This window comes from Taudactylus pleione, unplaced genomic scaffold, assembly GCF_031769625.1.
Source record: "Taudactylus pleione unplaced genomic scaffold, aTauple2 ptg000762l, whole genome shotgun sequence".
NCBI lineage: Eukaryota > Metazoa > Chordata > Amphibia > Anura > Myobatrachidae > Taudactylus > Taudactylus pleione.
This window is the reverse complement of record NW_028285164.1, coordinates 4765943-4783098: the sequence shown is the minus strand read 5'-3', so window position 1 is coordinate 4783098 and position 17156 is coordinate 4765943. Positions and strand designations below refer to the sequence as shown.

Genomic DNA, 17156 nt, shown 5'->3' with positions numbered 1-17156 from the left:
TGTGTGACTCTGCATATCTGTGTGTGTGACTCTGCATGCCTGTATCTGTGTGACTTTGTGTCACTGTGACTGAATGCCTATATGAGTTTGTGCATGTCTGTGTGTCTGTGTATCTGGCTTATAGGGACCTCCCTGTAATAAGTGATATTGTTACACATCTGATGACAGTGCTGTGAATTTTTCATGTATTTGCCCTTATAATTCAGATTATTTCCTTTACTCTACAGCCATCTTCATGTACACACACAGAATAGATCTTATAAGAAGGATAATGGTGGTAGATCCAGTGTTACATGATCTCTGGAATAAGGGGAAGCTGACACAGGAACAGTACAATGACCTGAAGGAGAAGCCAACATCCTTGAAAAAGATGAGGGGACTCTATGATATTATCAGACACTGGGATCCTGACAGAATGTATGCGGCTTATATCGCCCTGAGAAGACACAACTCCGCAATCATCAGTGACATAGAGACTAATGTCGGGGAGAGGAGAAGGTACCACTATTACTGTAAGTGTTTGTGTTATTTCACATTTCACCTATCCAAGATGTTAAAATCTCTGTTAAAACAAGTGATTCTGTGGCCTATTCATCAACACTAAAATAAAGTTTTTAAGGACATTTTCCTTAATTAACGTTATTTTAGAATTTTTTAACACACTTAGCACAGGAGATATCACTGATATCTCCTTGCTAAGTCCCCTTGCGTTAATTTCCACACTCCCCATACATTATTACATTAGTATGGGGATATGGAATTTATGGTATTCATCAAATTCCGAAAATTATGTATTTTCGGAATTTGATCGTGTTACTATTCGCCACTGTATACATCAAAGGAAAAAGGAAAAGGGAAACCACTGCACTAGCAAGAATAATCATAGGCCCCACCAATAATAAATTAGTTTAATTCAATATTCCATTGGGGGTGCCGTCATGGACAATAACAGAATTCTAACATTCAAATTCCAGGAAGAAGGAGAAAGAATGTCCTTTGTTGGTGCACAGAAGAATAAATCAATATAATATTAAAATATAACCTTTATTGTTTTGTTTAAAACCTTAATATAGTGAAAAATCACTAAAATAGATAGAATCAGATATGGTGAAAAAGAAATAGAAAAATGTGAATAAAAATTATTTACACTGATACTAAGGGCAACTGTTTTCATTTAAATGAAAATATCACATCCTATTCTGAGTATTCATGACTTTTATAAATGAGATATATATATAACTACTCAAAATATAACTTAATGGCTATTGAAATGCTGTACATACATTCACCCTAACAACTGTATTAAAATCTTAGGTCTACGATGGTATGTATCACATTGATAGAAGGATCAAGACGTTCTGACTAGTCATAGATATTAATGCTAGTCTAATGCTGTTATTTCTTCACTCCACACACTGGACCTGATCCAGACATGCTCGCGAGCGCTATGCGCTTGCAAGCGGGTCGATGGTGGCCCAGTGCGCATGCGCACGAGGCATGTGTGAGACCCGGATAGCGACGGGCAAACCGTTGCTCCGGGTCTCGTACCAAAGGGGGCGATGTTGAGTGACAGCGATGTTGAGTAACAGCACGTCCCCACAAGTGATTTCAGTGGGAAAGATTTTGGCTCTGTGAGAGCCAAAACCTCTCTGGGGCTTGCGGCAACGAGACCCTACCACAAGGGTTTCATCACAAGCCCGATGGTTGCGATGGTCTTGACCATCACGACCATCTTCCTGGCCACTCGCTATAGCTGTGGGTAGACACCCACAGCTATGCGAGCGGCCAGGAGGCCGTACTAGAAAACAAGAGGGCAGGCCCTGATTCAGAGCGAGCGCTCTGTCAGAGCATCCGACTCTGAATCAGGGCCACTGTGTCAGTTTTAGAAAAACAGATACTTTCTACCCTATTAGCATTGAGACATTTGTTGCTGACTCCAAACAGGAAAATTCCCGTAGTGGGTGACTGAGAAGCTTATTATTAAATCAAACCGTTCCTCCTATTAAGCTTAATGGTTCCCTCAAATTACAGTGTATTTTCTGCCAGAATATTGAGGAATTAGTATTGTATGAATGTTTACAGCAGTGCTTATTAAATTGTTATATAGCCCACAAAATATATTTTATGAGTACATCTGTTGTTAGAAATCAATTACAGACTGCATTACATGCATTCATACCCCCATTGATTAATACTAATCAGCGTGATTATAAATCTTAATAATTTCGTCCCTTCTATATAAGATATTGGTTTGTTATATTGCTAAATTCTTAAAGAAGAGATGATTCTGTATGTCCTCCTAATCAAGCAATAAAATCTCCACATATTATAATATGTAACAGGGGAATATCTCTTATCTGTCTGGTCTTCAGCCTGTGCACCAGCCTCAGACTGGAATACGGGGTTTAACTGATCACCAGATTGACTTTTAGTTATTAATTACTGTATATTTGTATGATACTGTGTTATAGGGCTGCATCTATAATCAGCATCAGCGTATCGTTCCTGCGAGTATCAGGTCATACACATATAGACCCCAGTTTACTGTGGCTTGTTTTACTATGCCACGTTGCAGGGCAGCGTCTGTAGTCATCGTATTATTCCCGCAGACAGCAGACTTTAAGGACCCGAGCGTGCTGTAGCCGCATCTCAGGTACACTTGTACTTTTTATTACCCTAATATTAACAGCATATTCCACATAACAAAAGAACAAAGTAACAGCACTGTGGATAACCCAAATCAATAACTATACATAATATTAGTGATATATGTGGCCATGTGCAAAATGCAATGTGTTTGAAAATAATGAAACACCTATTATTAAAATAGAGACAATTACACATATATATTAAATAAAAAACAATTGTGCCATGGAGTTATAAATAAATATAGCAATTTAATAGTTATCTGGTATTCGTATTGATACATAAAGAATAATAATACATCAAAAAAGCATATAAAAAATTATTCAGATTAAAATTAAAATAAATGAAAATAAAAAATAGAAAATGACACTAATGTGAATTGAATAAAAAAATACCAAAAATGGGATTTTGGTACTTACCGGTAAATCCTTTTCTCTGATTTCACAGGGGACACTGGAGGTGCTTTCACTGGGGTATAGAGGCGTGGATAACTGGAGCTGGCACTTTAAATAATTTAGAAGTGTGAAGCTCCTCCCCCTCTATGCCCCATCAGCCCTCAGTTTAGAAAATGAAGACCATGAGGAGATGGAGAACAAGCAGAGTAAAAATGAGAGAAGAACACACAATAACCAAATCATACAACATACGGAACAAACCGAACAGGCAGACTAAGAGCGCAGAGGTGGGTGTCCAGTGTCCTCTGTGGAATCAGAGAAAAGGTTTTACCGGTAAGTACCAAAATCCCATTATCTCTTTCATCCACTAGGGGACACTGGAAGTGCTTACACTGGGGGCATCCCAAAGTTATCCCCACGGGCGGGAGCACTCTGTGGAACCTGCAGAATAAGGCGGCAAAAACGTGATGCCAAAGCAGCATGAACTGAAGACCAAGGGGCCACACGGCACAATTGTGACGTGGAGACAATCCCTACTGGCAGCCCATAACGCACTCACAGAACATGTGGAATGAGCCGAAATGGACGAAGGAGGCCAACTGTCGGAACTAACATAAGCCTGATGAATAGTCAGCCTGATCCAATGTCTGCTTAGACACTGTCCAACCCCTCCGAACAGCATCATAGAGGACAAAAAATGACCCCGACTTATGGAGGGACGCTGTCCTGGCAACATAGATGCGGAGAGCTCTTACCACATCCAAGGTGAAGAACCACCAGAGTCCTCCACCAATCACGGTAACACAATAGGCTGATTGATATGGAAAACCGACTCAACCTTGGGAAGGAAGGCAGCTACCATCCGGAATTCCGCCCTATCAGCATAAAACACAAGGTAAGGTGGCTTATAGGACAGAGCACCCAATTCCAAAACTCTACGAGCAGAAGCTAGAGCCAGAAGGATGATCATCTTCCGAGCCAAGTACTTAAGATCAACCTCGAACATGGGCGACTGAAGGAACAGAACCACTAAGTTCAAGTCCCAAGGAGCTACCATAGGTGCAAAAGGAGGCTGCACCTGCAAGAACCCCTGAAGAAACATCTGCACCTCAGGAATGAGGGCCAATTTGCATTGAAAGAAAATGGAAAAGGGCAGAGACCTGCACCTTTAAAGTTTCAAGGCGAAGGCCAAAATCCAATCCCGTCTGGAGAAAAAAACAGAAACAGGGACAAACGAAAAGTCCTAGACGGAAGACCCCTACTGGAACACCACGAGATATAAGAATGCCAGATATGATAATGTGCAGCCGAAACTGGCTTCCTGGAGCAAAGCATGGTGGGAATAACCGAGTCTGGGATACCTCTACGTCTTAAGATATCGGTTTCAAGAGCCTCTCCGTTAAACGCAGCTGTGCTAAGTTGGGGTGGACGAAAGGACTGTGCCGTAGAAGATCTGGCCGCAGAGGAAGGGGCCACGGATTGTCTACCAATAAGGACAGAAAGTCAGAGAACCAACTTCTCCGAGGCCAGTTTGGAGCCACGAGAATGACAGAGGCCGACTCGTGTTTTATTCTTTTGAGAAGACGAGGAAGAAGAAGAATTGGAGTCAAAAGGTAAACGAAGTCGTAGATCCAAAAATCTGTCAGAGCGTCGACTGCCTGTGGATCCCGAGTTCTTGACACGTATATGGGGAGCTGATGATTTAATCGTGATGCCAAGAGGTCCTTCTGAGGACACCCCCATGGATGAATCAGCGCGTTGAACACGTCTGTTTGAAGCTTCCATTCCCCGAGATGGAAGTTCTGGCGACTTAGGTAATCTGCTTCCCATTTGTTCACACCCGGGATGAACACCGCTGACAGGATTACTGACTGATTTTCGGCCCACTGGAGAATCTGAGTTACTTCTCGCATGGCCATGCGACTTAGAATCCCACCTTGTCGGTTGATGTAAGCAACAGCCGTTGCGTTGTCGGACTGAACTCTTAACAAGACTCTGACAAGACTTTAGAAACTCTTGCTTCTATCAGAGCATTGTAAATCGCTCTGGGTTCCAATACATTAATTGGCCACTTCTGTTCCAAAGGGGACCATTGACCCTGAAAGTGATAGTCGACTAAGGCTGGCATCCGCTGTTACAATGATCCAGTCCCACACTTCGAATTTTTGGCCCGGTAAAAGATTGTTGGATTGTGTCCACCTGAGGAGAGCCACTCTGGTAACGGTTTCAGACGGATCTATCGATGTAGAAGCAGATGAGACCCTGACCCCTGTGACAGCAGGTCCAGCCAAAACACTCTGGAGTGGAACCGTCTGAACTGTAGTGCCTCGAAAGCAGCTACCATCTTCCCCAAGAGACGCAGACAAAGAAGTAGGGATACTTTATTTGGTCTGAGGACCAGCTGAACAAACAATCGGATATCCCCAGCTTTGTCTATCTGAAGAAAAAAACCCTTGTGATGCTGTATCCAGGATCATGCCCAGAAACAGGTTTCTGGGACAGATTGAGATTTGATTTCTTGAAGTTGATTATCCAACCGTGTTGGATTAGAGTGTGATATGTCAGTAAGGCATGGTCTGAGAGAAGGGTTACCGATGGAGCCTTGAGTAATAGGTCATCCAAATAAGGGATTATGGGCCTGATTCAGACCCACTCGCAAGCGGCTGTCCGCTCGCAAGTGGGTCGATGTTGTGCACAGCGCATGCGCACGACGGCGGGAGCTCCATCGTGATCACGCGCCAGACACGACGAGCGAATGACTTTCCTTTGCTCGTTGTGTCTGATCAAAGGGGACGTGCTGTCGATGTTGATTGACAGCACGCCCCCTTTGGTGGGCGTGCCGGGGCGTGCCTCCCTGATGGGGGCGTTCCCAAGGGAACGCCTACCGTCAGAAGCCTGCCCACTGACATCACTAGTGATGTCAGTGGGAGTGATTTTGGCTCTGATAGAGCCAAAATCGCTTGGGGATTGCGGTTGAAAAACTCAACCGCAGGCTCCGGCTTGCAGTGGCGATGGTCGCGATGGTCAAGACCATCGCGGCCATCAAACTGCACGCTCATATAGGCTGTGGGTGGTGACCCACAGCTATACGAGCATCCAGGAGGACGCTCCATAGTTATGGAGGGCGGCCCTCATTCAGAGCGTGCGCTCTGCTCAGAGCGTATGGCTCTGAATGAGGGCCTATGTTCACTCTCAATGACCAGAGAAGAGCAATCATGACTGACATGAGTTTGATGAAAATGCGGGAAGCCGAGGATAACCCGAATGGCAATGCTCGAAATTGGTATTGATCCTGCAGTGTAGCAAACTGTAGGAAAGCTTGATGCGGTTCCCAAATGGGAACATGGAGATAGGCATCCCAGATATCCAGGTACTGCAGAGTTTCCATTTTGAAATGCTACATCTTCCGATATAGGTTTAAGGACTTGAGGTTTAAGATGGACCTGACTGAACCGTCCGGTTTGGGTGCTACAAACAGGTTTGAGTAAAACCCCATACCTCGTTGATGCTCCGGAACCGGAACTAGCACAGATGATACTATTAGAACTGGATAGCCTCCTGGCCCTGTCTGCAGATATTGGCAGACTCGTAGTGAAGAACCGAGGTGGAGGGGGGACTTCGAAGTCTATTCGGTACCCCTGGGAAATTAGTCTGCTAATCCATGGTTCTGAAGAAGTCTGGCTCCAAACTTGTTGAAATTTCTGCAAGCAGGCTCCCACCACAGAGGACACCAGGTGGGACGGAAGACCGAGCTGTCACCATTTTTGTTTTAGCTGGTTTAGGCTCCTGTCAATGTGCAACAGTGTGTGGATGATCTCTACCTGTGCCGCCTCTTGCTTGCATGGGAGCACCTCTGGCTCTACCACGAAAGAAATGTGGCGCACGACAGGAATGAAATGAAGGTTCAGTATAAGATCTTCTTGTAGCCGGGGCAGTTGACGGGAGGAAAAAAGACTTAGCCCCAGCCCCCGTGGCCTGGGATATCCATTTGTCCAATTCCGGGCCATCAAGCATGTCACCAGTGAATGGTAAACCCTTCACCGCACGCTTGGATTCTGCGTCCGTTTGCCAAGCATGCAAGCAGATGGCTCGTGGCCCGAAATAGCAGAAGCAGATATGCGAGCACTATCTAACTGATATCTTTAGAGGCTTCTCCCAGGTAAACTGCAGACTCACGGATGTGTTCTGCTAGTAGACGTAATTCTGCTCTGGAAGAACCCGAGTCCAAACCTGTAATCAATTGGTCAACCCAGCAAACCACAGCCTTGTGGTGGTAACAAGGGTAGGTCTAAGTTGAGCTCCCACTGCAGTATAGATGGATCTTAGTGTCGTCTCCAACTAACGATCTGAAGTGTCTTTTAGTACTGTAGCTCCAGGTATTGGAGTGCTGGCTTCGAGTCCCGTTCCTTAAAGAGACGGGAGACAGACGCATCCACAGGAGGAGGTGTTTCCCACTTCTCCATCATGGATGATGGGAAAGAATAGCCTGACGGAAACCAACCTGGAATTTGGAACCGCTTATCCGGTTGTTTCCAGGTAACTGAGAGCTGCTGTTGAAGTTGTTGTGAGAACGGAAAAACAGCTGAGCTCTTTGGTTGTACATGAAATAATTCACACTCCAGGGATGCTGGAATTATATCCTCAGGTAAATTAAAGGATTTTTTATTTTTATTTATTTTTTTTACATTTTTTGGACTGCCAAAATTAGAGGTTCCACCCCGGGAGAGGCGGACTCTAACTCGAGGGGTACCGTCATCATTTAAAAACTTCCTCAAAATCACCACCTTCGGTATCCTCCGGTGCAAGGATTTCCTCGTCCGACTCCTCTGACTAGAGAACAGTCGTAAGAGGATGCTTTTGAGACGTTTTTTTTTTTTTGTAGGAAGTGGAGGGTGCAGATATTATTATTGTACTTATGCCTGTACCAGGGTGTCTAGAGACTTGGTTAAACCAGCACAGAGGGAGGTTGAGACCTCCGTGCCTCAGCCAACTCTGACGTAAAGTCTGACATAACTCCTACCATGTCAGCGGCCCATGGAGGAGCAGGTGAGTCAGTAGTAGCCATCGATGGATCTATTGCTATACAAGCATCACATAACGTGGACCCAGTGGCATGCGGCTTGGTTTGTTTGTTGTTACACTTAGAACAGACAAACATCCTTTGAGAAGCCTTTGTTCTGTTTTACATATAAACACAGTCACCCACACAGTTGGACAGTACAGATACAGAATACAGAAGGTACTTAGGGAAATAGAGGAAGAGATCATACCACTCCCTTCCCACAGATTTGATTCCCTGCACTATGTACACCCTCTAGTGCTAATCACAGCCTCTATTGGTATTTCTGGGGGAATCAGCCTTCTGTATCAGTGCTGCACGCTCTTTGGAGAGATGCAGGCAGACACAGTAGAAAACGGCAGTCAGGCTGTTCTTAACAGCCGCTGCCGCGCTTATAGGGTTAGAGAGCCCGCGCTGTTAGGCTCCGCCCCCTTCTTCATGCTCTTAAGAGCTAAGAAATGGCTGTTGCACAGAAGTTAACACTTCCCCCCTGCAAGCCTCGCTGTTGAGGAGCGCTATGCCGCGAGTGTCAGCGGAGAGAGGGGAGGTAGACATATGAAATGGAGCAGCACTGTAGCGCTGTGCTCCCTTTGTAGTCAGCGTCGGCAGGGGCTGGAGACGGGGGATGTGCAGCTGATGTACTCACTGCGCTCCCTCTGGAAGGCTCTGTCGACAGCATTGAACAACAAGAGTGCTGTGTGGCGATAAGGAGCTGTCAGTGGCATTTGATGAAGCCCTGTGCACTCCTTCCTGTATAACAGGGCTCCAGGTTACCCGGACCCCACCTTTAGAGAGGTGGCAAAGGGCACCAATATAGTGTAAAAAAGATGCAATCAAATATTAAAATTAAAGAATAATCTATGTGTATTGCTGGAGCACAGCAGATTGTGACCAGCTCCTAGAGGCACATTTTCTAAACTGAGGGCTGATGGGGCATAGAGGGGGAGGAGCTTCACACTTCTAAATTATTTAAAGTGCCAGGTCCAGTTATCCACGCCTCTATACCCCAGTGTAAGCACCTCCAGTGTCCCCTAGTGGATGAAAGAGAAATAATATATATTATTAAGAACACTACAATGAATAAATGAAGGACAGTTCTGTTGAAATGATCAATCTGTAACCAATTGTGCAAAACTGACAACTAATACAAAGAAATAATGTTGATTTTTCAATGTGTTAAGCTGAATGAGAGGGTAAAGTTTTATCAGCAAATATATGTCTCTTTTAAAATCCATTCAGATCTGCATAGTAAGGGATAAAACAGACTTTGGAGATGCTGAAATATGCGTCCAGATCCAAATCAGGTATTTCCTGAATAGATGGCAATATTTGTGTAGCGTTCAAATTGAACCAACGGGTATAGGTATAATCTGTCTATTCCTGAGTATAGGTGGTCACTATACCCCACATACTCACTGGGAATCAGTGAGATGTTTATTGAAAAAAAGGGGGCTTTTTACTCACCACAGCAGCAGCTTGAAAACTAGAGTTCACTACCTTACCAGGTAGGCGACCGGGAGCTCCCGATCTAGCCGACAGTGATATTTCTCACCTTCTCTCCGGTGGAAGTGGCGTGGTGTAGAAATTAGCGTCTCCTCATGTGGCCGTGGCCGTGTCCACCTGCTCTCACCTAATATCCAACAGTGGAGCAATATTGGGGTCTGGTCTCCCGTATGTTAGTCCATGCCCACTGCATCCTCAAATGAGCGGCTGGAGTAAGGTGCCTGCGTATGTGGCCAGGCTGGATCCTCAATGAGTATTAGGGCAATATCAATTAGCTGTTACCAGAGCTGATAGTATAAAATTAGCTCATTCACTGGACAGCGCTATGAGTAAGCAGAGTAGTATTCACTTCAGTGTTCTGAAACGATAAGTTTTAGGTTTCCTAAAGCATTTTTTCCCATAGGGATTTCTTCAGAGGGGTGTGTTCAACAGAGGGTCAAATCACCGTCTATGTACTCAGTTCAATTAAGAAACACATATGTGTTGTTAACTCGTTAGTGTGAACTGTTGTTAAATTGAAGTGACTTAATTGACAGGTCTTTCTGTATATGTTCACATATCTATAAAAACTCACTTATGGCATAAAAAATACTAATTTTGGTGAATCAAAAAATAAAATAAATAAAATAGACAAATAAATCAAAAAATTAATAAAACGTTTACATAAAAACAATTGCATAAAAACAATCTGCTTATCTATGCATGCACTTAAATGTGAGCGTGTATAATGGTACACATATATATGTCCACATTTACAAACATCAATATTAGTATCAATATGTATATATAATGATATCTAGACTTGACATTAATTACATTTCTCTATTAATGGTTTTTATTTGTGTTTTAAATAAGAATAAATATAAAAATAATAATGAAAGAAAAATATATATATAGAAATAAATGAAAATGAAGAAGGCTTATCTGACAATAAACATATACTTAATATAAAAAATATTGACCAAGAATAATATTCATGTAGTTATACCACATTATTACCAATATTTTATACTTAATATTGCTCTAATATTAACAGCATATTCCACATAATAACATTTAAATTACGTATTTATTCTTAGGAGCAGTGCCTATGGTCAGCGTTTCCAAACCGCCGACGTACGTTTCACTAATATGTTTTTTCAAGGCTAACCCGAGCATCCCATTCAGCTGGGTTAAAATTTTCATGACATCCAATCAAATCTTTCTTGTTGATCATGTGATATATTTGTCCAATAAGAACCTATCCAATGTTAGTTATACATAATATTCGATTAATATATAAATAAACTTGATCCATTTATGTCATTCTACTAATACATTTTGCAATACAGTTTATTAGACTAATTATGTCTCATCATCCCTATGATATTATCTCCAGATGATAATATGATTATAAACCAAAATGGAGATATATATATTATGTACCGATGAAAGTACAGATTAATTCCATTAAATAGTTATTGACTCCTGTCATTAAAATAGTTAGACTAATATAAATAATATAAAAATTATGTAATGTATGAAGCAAATTTGTATATATAACCTATAAGTGTAAAAAAATAAAAATAAAAATATTAAATAAATAATAAATGATTAATTCAAATTTAAGTAATGTTATAACACTGTTAAACATTGTATAAGAGTTAATCAGGGTGAATGTAGAGAATGTTATTATGTGGAATATGCTGTTAATATTAAGGCAATATTAAGTATACTATAACTTATTATAATAATACAAGCCACAGTAAATTCGGGTTTATATATATATGTTATGTGGAATATGCTGTTAATATTAAGGAAATACCAAGTACAAGTGTACCTGAGACGCGGCTACAGCACGCTCGGGTCCTTAAAGTCTGCTATCTGCGGGAATAATACGATGACTACAGACGCTGCCCTACAACGTGGCATAGTAAAACAAGCCACAGTAAACTGGGGTCTATATGTGTATGACCTGATACTAGCAGGAACGATACGCTGATGCTGATTATAGATGCAGCCCTATAACGCAGCATCATACAAATATACAGTAATTAATAACTAAAAGTCAATCTGGTGATCAGTTAAACCCCATATTCCAGTCTGAGGCTGGTGCACAGGCTGAAGACCAGACAGATAAGAGATATTCCCCTGTTACATATTATAATATGTGGAGATTTTATTGCTTGATTAGGAGGACATACAGAATCATCTCTTCTTTAAGAATTTAGCAATATAACAAACCAATATCTTATATAGAAGGGACGAAATTATTAAGATTTATAATCACGCTGATTAGTATTAATCAATGGGGGTATGAATGCATGTAATGCAGTCTGTAATTGATTTCTAACAACAGATGTACTCATAAAATATATTTTGTGGGCTATATAACAATTTAATAAGCACTGCTGTAAACATTCATACAATACTAATTCCTCAATATTCTGGCAGAAAATACACTGTAATTTGAGGGAACCATTAAGCTTAATAGGAGGAACGGTTTGATTTAATAATAAGCTTCTCAGTCACCCACTACGGGAATTTTCCTGTTTGGAGTCAGCAACAAATGTCTCAATGCTAATAGGGTAGAAAGTATCTGTTTTTCTAAAACTGACACAGTGGCCCTGATTCAGAGCCGGATGCTCTGACAGAGCGCTCGCTCTGAATCAGGGCCTGCCCTCTTGTATTTAGTATGGCCTCCTGGCCGCTCGCATAGCTGTGGGTCTCTACGCACAGCTATAGCGAGTGGCCAGGAAGATGGTCGTGATGGTCAAGACCATCGCAACCATCGGGCTTGTGACGAAACCCTTGTGGTAGGGTCTCGTTGCCGCAAGCCCCAGAGAGATTTTGGCTCTCACAGAGCTGAAATCTCTCCCACTGACATCACTCGTGATGTCAGTGGGGCCGCCCCCAAACAGAGGCGTTCACATGGGAACGCCTCCGTTTGGGCGGTCACTCCCCTGGTCCGCCCACCAAAGGGGGCGTGCTGTCACTCAACATCGCTGTCACTCAACATCGCCCCCTTTGGTACAAGACTCGGAGCTACGGTTTGCCCATCGCTATCTGTGTCTCACGCATGCCTCGTGCGCATGCGCACGGGGCCACCATCGACCCGCTTGCAAGCGCATAGTGCTCACGAGCGTGTCTGAATGAGGCCCAGTGTGTGGAGTGAAGAAATAACATAGCATTAGACTAGCATTAATATCTATGACTAGTCAGAACGTCTTGATCCTTCTATCAATGTGATACATACCATCGTAGACCTAAAATTATAATACATCTATTAGGGTGAATGTATGTACAGCATTTCAATAACCATTTATTTATATTTTGAGTAGTTATAAATGAGATCTATATATATATATATATATATATATATATATATATGAGTCATGAATACTCAGAATAGGATGTGATGTTTTCATTTAAAGGAAAACAGTTGTCCTTAGTATCAGTGTAAATAATTTTTATTCACATTTTTCTATTTCTTTTTCACCATATCTAATTCTATCTATTTTAGTGATATTTCACTATATTAAGGTTTTAAACAAAACAATAAAGGTTATATTTTAATATTATATTGATTTATTCTTCTGTGCGCCAACAAAGGACATTCTTTCTCCTTCTTCCTGGAATTTGTATGTTAGAATCCTGCTTCCAGCTGGAAAGGTCCCCCGGCGTCCTCCTCCGATGCTCTGGTCTCTCCTCTGGCTCCGTCTGCTATGCTGACATTGTGTTCTCCCAGCAGAACACAATAAAGTTTAGAAAAAAAAAAAAAACGTTTTATTTTTTTTCTAAACAGTACTGTGCTCTGCTGGGAACACTTGACAGCATAGCAGACAGAGCCGGAGGCTGGTAAGTGCTGACCGTGGGGGGGGGGGTGCCTAAGCCTAATCTCCTCTCCCATAGGCTAACCCTAACCCTGCGCTGCCAGTCAGTGCAGAATGTCAGCATTAACCTTTACATGTCAACTTGGTAAACATGTCAACATTCTGCAGCTGCTGACATTTTCAACATTCCAACACTGGTGACATTGTGACTACATTACCTTAAAAATAATAGTTTTTATTTCATTAAATTCAAAACATAAGTCTTCAATTTAGCCAGATATACAGGGGCATATTCATCTTAACTAAAGTTTCCCAGGAGGTAATTAGGTTTAAAACTGGCATGGAGTTCTACCTAATTACCGAAGGAATTCATCATTCCTCCTCCCCATAACTATCTATTACGAAAAGCTGTCATTTTTGCGATGACAGCTTTTTTGGAAATAGATAGTTATCCCTCTCTACTCTAACTTATCGCAGCTGGAATCTGTGCTGTGCATGCGCTGTTACATCTTTAAGACTAGCGCATGCGCAGCACTGCCTACAGCTGCGGTAAGTTTGTATCCCCCCCACTCACCTCCTGGCTCACCTCCAGCACTTACCTGCCCGCGCAGCAGCCTCCGGCTCTGTCTGCTATGCTGTCATGTGTTCTCCCAGCAGAACACAGTACTGTAAGAGGAAAAAGAAAAGTTTTTTTTTTCCCTAAACTTTATTGTGTCCTGCTGGGAGAACATGTGACAGCATAGCAGACGGAGCCGGAGGAGAGACCAGAGTGCTGGAGGAAGATGCCGGGGGACATGCCCAGCTGGAAGCAGGTAAGTGTTACCTATTATACACCACCTCACAGTGGTGTATACTAACACCATCAAATTCCAAAAATACATTATTTTCGGAATTTGATGAATACCATAATTGTGTGGAAATGAACACAGGGGGACTTAGCAAGGAGATATAGGTGATATCTCCTGTGCTAAGTGTCATCATGAATACTAAAATAACGTTAATTAAGGAAAATATCCTTAAAAACATTGGCCCTCATTCAGAGCCGTACGCTCTGAGCAGAGCGCACGCTCTGAGCAGAGCGCACGCTCTGAATGAGGGCCGGGCTCCATTTTCATGGAGCGTCCTCCTGGACGCTCGTATAGCTGTGGGTCACCACCCACAGGCTATACGAGCGTGCTTAGTGATGGCCGCGATGGTCGAGACCATCGCGACCATCGAAATTGCGAGCCGGAGCCTGCGGTTGAGGTTTTCAACCGCAAGCTCCGGAGTGATTTTGGCTCTATCAGAGCCAAAATCACTCCCACTGACATCACTAGTGATGTCAGTGGGCCGGCTTCTGACGGGAGGCGTTCCCGTGGGAACGCCCCCATCAGGGAGGCACGCCCCCGGCACACCAACCAAAGGGGGCGTGCTGTCAATCAACATTGACAGCACGCCCCCTTTGATCGGACACAACGAGCGAAGGACTTTCCTTCGCTCGTCGCGTCTGGCGCATGCGCACGACGGAGCTCCCTCCGTCGTGCGCATGCTCAGTGCATAACATCGACCCACTTGCGAGTGGACAGCCGCTCGCGAGTGGGTCTTAATCAGGCCCATTATTTTAGTGTTGATGAATAGGTCCCAGAGAGAGGAGACATTTATATAGTTCATTCTATTCTTGTAAGTATTTGTGCTATTTCACATTTCCCATATCCTTTAGTAACTGTGACAGTAACAACCCACATTATATAAGAAATGACATAGGGAGGAAGAAGCTGAGGAAACCACTGAGACAGGTCTGCTGTAACCAGCTATAGACAATATCAGACGCAGCATAGGAGCTCCATAACTGTACATCAATATTTTGGTGATTTTCTTTTTAACAGTGGATGTAAATCTTTAAACTTTTGTGAAAACAAGTGATTGTGGGATCTAGTTACTAAGCCTTAGATGGAGATAAAGTAAACAGAGATCAGGTACCAGCTTCTAACTGTCATTTTGCAAACACAGCCTGTGACGTGTCAGTTAGGAGCTGATTCGCTGGGACTTTATCTCCTTTTATCTTATCTCCAGACAAGGCTTAGTGAATAGACCCATGTGTCTTAATATCTGGCTAAATTGAAGGCTTCGCTTGTAGTATGAAATGTATTACTTATAAGTACTAATGGTGTTTCTCCATCATGTTATTGGGGGACATTGCAACCATCTGACACAAGTCACAGAGAAGTTACCTCCTAAAATCTCAGGCACTTAGGGCCTCATTCAGACCCGCTTGCAAACGCTTTGTGCTCGCAAGTGGGTCGATGGTGAGGCCCTGCGCACGTACAGCGTGCACAGTGCACGTGCGCAAGCCCCGGAGTGAGTGAGAAATTCACTTGCTCCGGGGCTTGCTACAAACGGGGCGGCCGTCGATGTTGATTGACAGCTTGCCCTGTTTTGTAGGCGGGGAGGGGGGGTGGCCGGATAAACGGAGGCATTCCTGAAGGAATGCCTGCCGTTTGTGAGCGGACCTACTGACATCACAAGTGATGTCAGTAGTGAGCTTCCTGCTCTATTGGGCTTGCAGGAATGAGTCCCTACCGCAAGGTTCTTGTTGCAAGCCCGATGGTCGTGACCATCGCGACCATCACCTGGCCGCTCACAAAAGCTGTGGGTGGTCACCCACTGCTTAGCGAGCAGCCAGGAGGGCGGTTTAAAAAACAAAAGCGGCTGCCCTGATTCAGAGCGATCGCTCGCTTTTTGCAAGCGCCTCTGAATAAGGCCCAGTGTGTGAGGCTGAAGGCTAGCTGCCGGACGTACAGATGTGTCCTTATACACCGGGGAGTAAATGGAGTAAGAATAGTGTTGGTCCGATATGCCATTCATGGGTGAAATTCAAGATTCTCTCTGCAAAACATGGAAACACAAATAGAAATAAATACACCATTGGCCAAACTTTTAAGTACTTTCCACAGACAAGAATACAACATGGGCATTTACAAAGAATCATGATTGCCAACACAGGGGCTGATTCAGCAATGTAGAACACAGATTTCTGACTATCGGGAATCTGCACATGCGCAGGACCCATTCTGTGCATGTTCACAATGGGTCCTGCATAATTATAGTCGTATGCAGCACCTTCTATGCCTCTGCCTGATTGACATACAAAGGCATTTAAGGGGCAATGTGGGGGCGGGGTTGGCTGTTGTTCCCATAAACGGGGCGTGTCTGCCCAGTTTTCAGGAAGTGGCAAGGTTGGGACTGTGTGGTTGGCAGCCTGGCACTAATGGTCATGATAGCGATACCAGAGTGCGACCTTGTCATACATATTTGCAAGGACGGAATTGCAAACCTGCCTGTGTGCAGCTTTGCAATTCCATCTGAATCAGCCCCAAAGTTTGTCCTGCAGCTCCCACCATTGAGTTCAATGGAGAAGCCGTTCATTGTCTGAGAGGTGGGGCCTGACCTCTCTCAGCCAATGAATGCACAGACACGGAGCTTCAAAGGAGGAAGTCACATCTGTGTGCTTCATTCGGGAAGGAATAATCATCCTGGTTAGTATGATTATTGCTTAGTGCATGGGTTGGCTTTATCGTTTTGTTTTTTAAGAAGACCCATGGATGCCTACTGGACAAGGGTATTGATTCCTACCTATTTATACACTCTAAATGTCGCTATTTAGCGTTATAAGTTGCACAAGAAATAATTGCTTTCCAGACTTTAATTGTAGCTCCAAAGCACAAAAAGGTATTATTCACCAAAAAGCAGATAGTTACACAC

At 43.3% G+C, this 17156-nt stretch overlaps 1 protein-coding gene across 2 annotated transcripts in view; it reads left to right on the top strand.

The window, feature by feature from the left end:
• Window positions 1–353: 353 nt before the first annotated feature.
• LOC148476934 (uncharacterized) overlaps window positions 354–17156 on the top strand; it is a 244322-nt gene continuing 227519 nt past the window's right edge. For both annotated transcript variants that reach the window (XM_088457502.1, XM_088457501.1), the window contains exon 1: window positions 354–512. In XM_088457502.1, the coding sequence (XP_088313628.1) occupies window positions 371–512 (142 nt within the window). In that variant the 5' untranslated portion in view covers window positions 354–370. The remainder of the gene's footprint in view (window positions 513–17156) is intronic.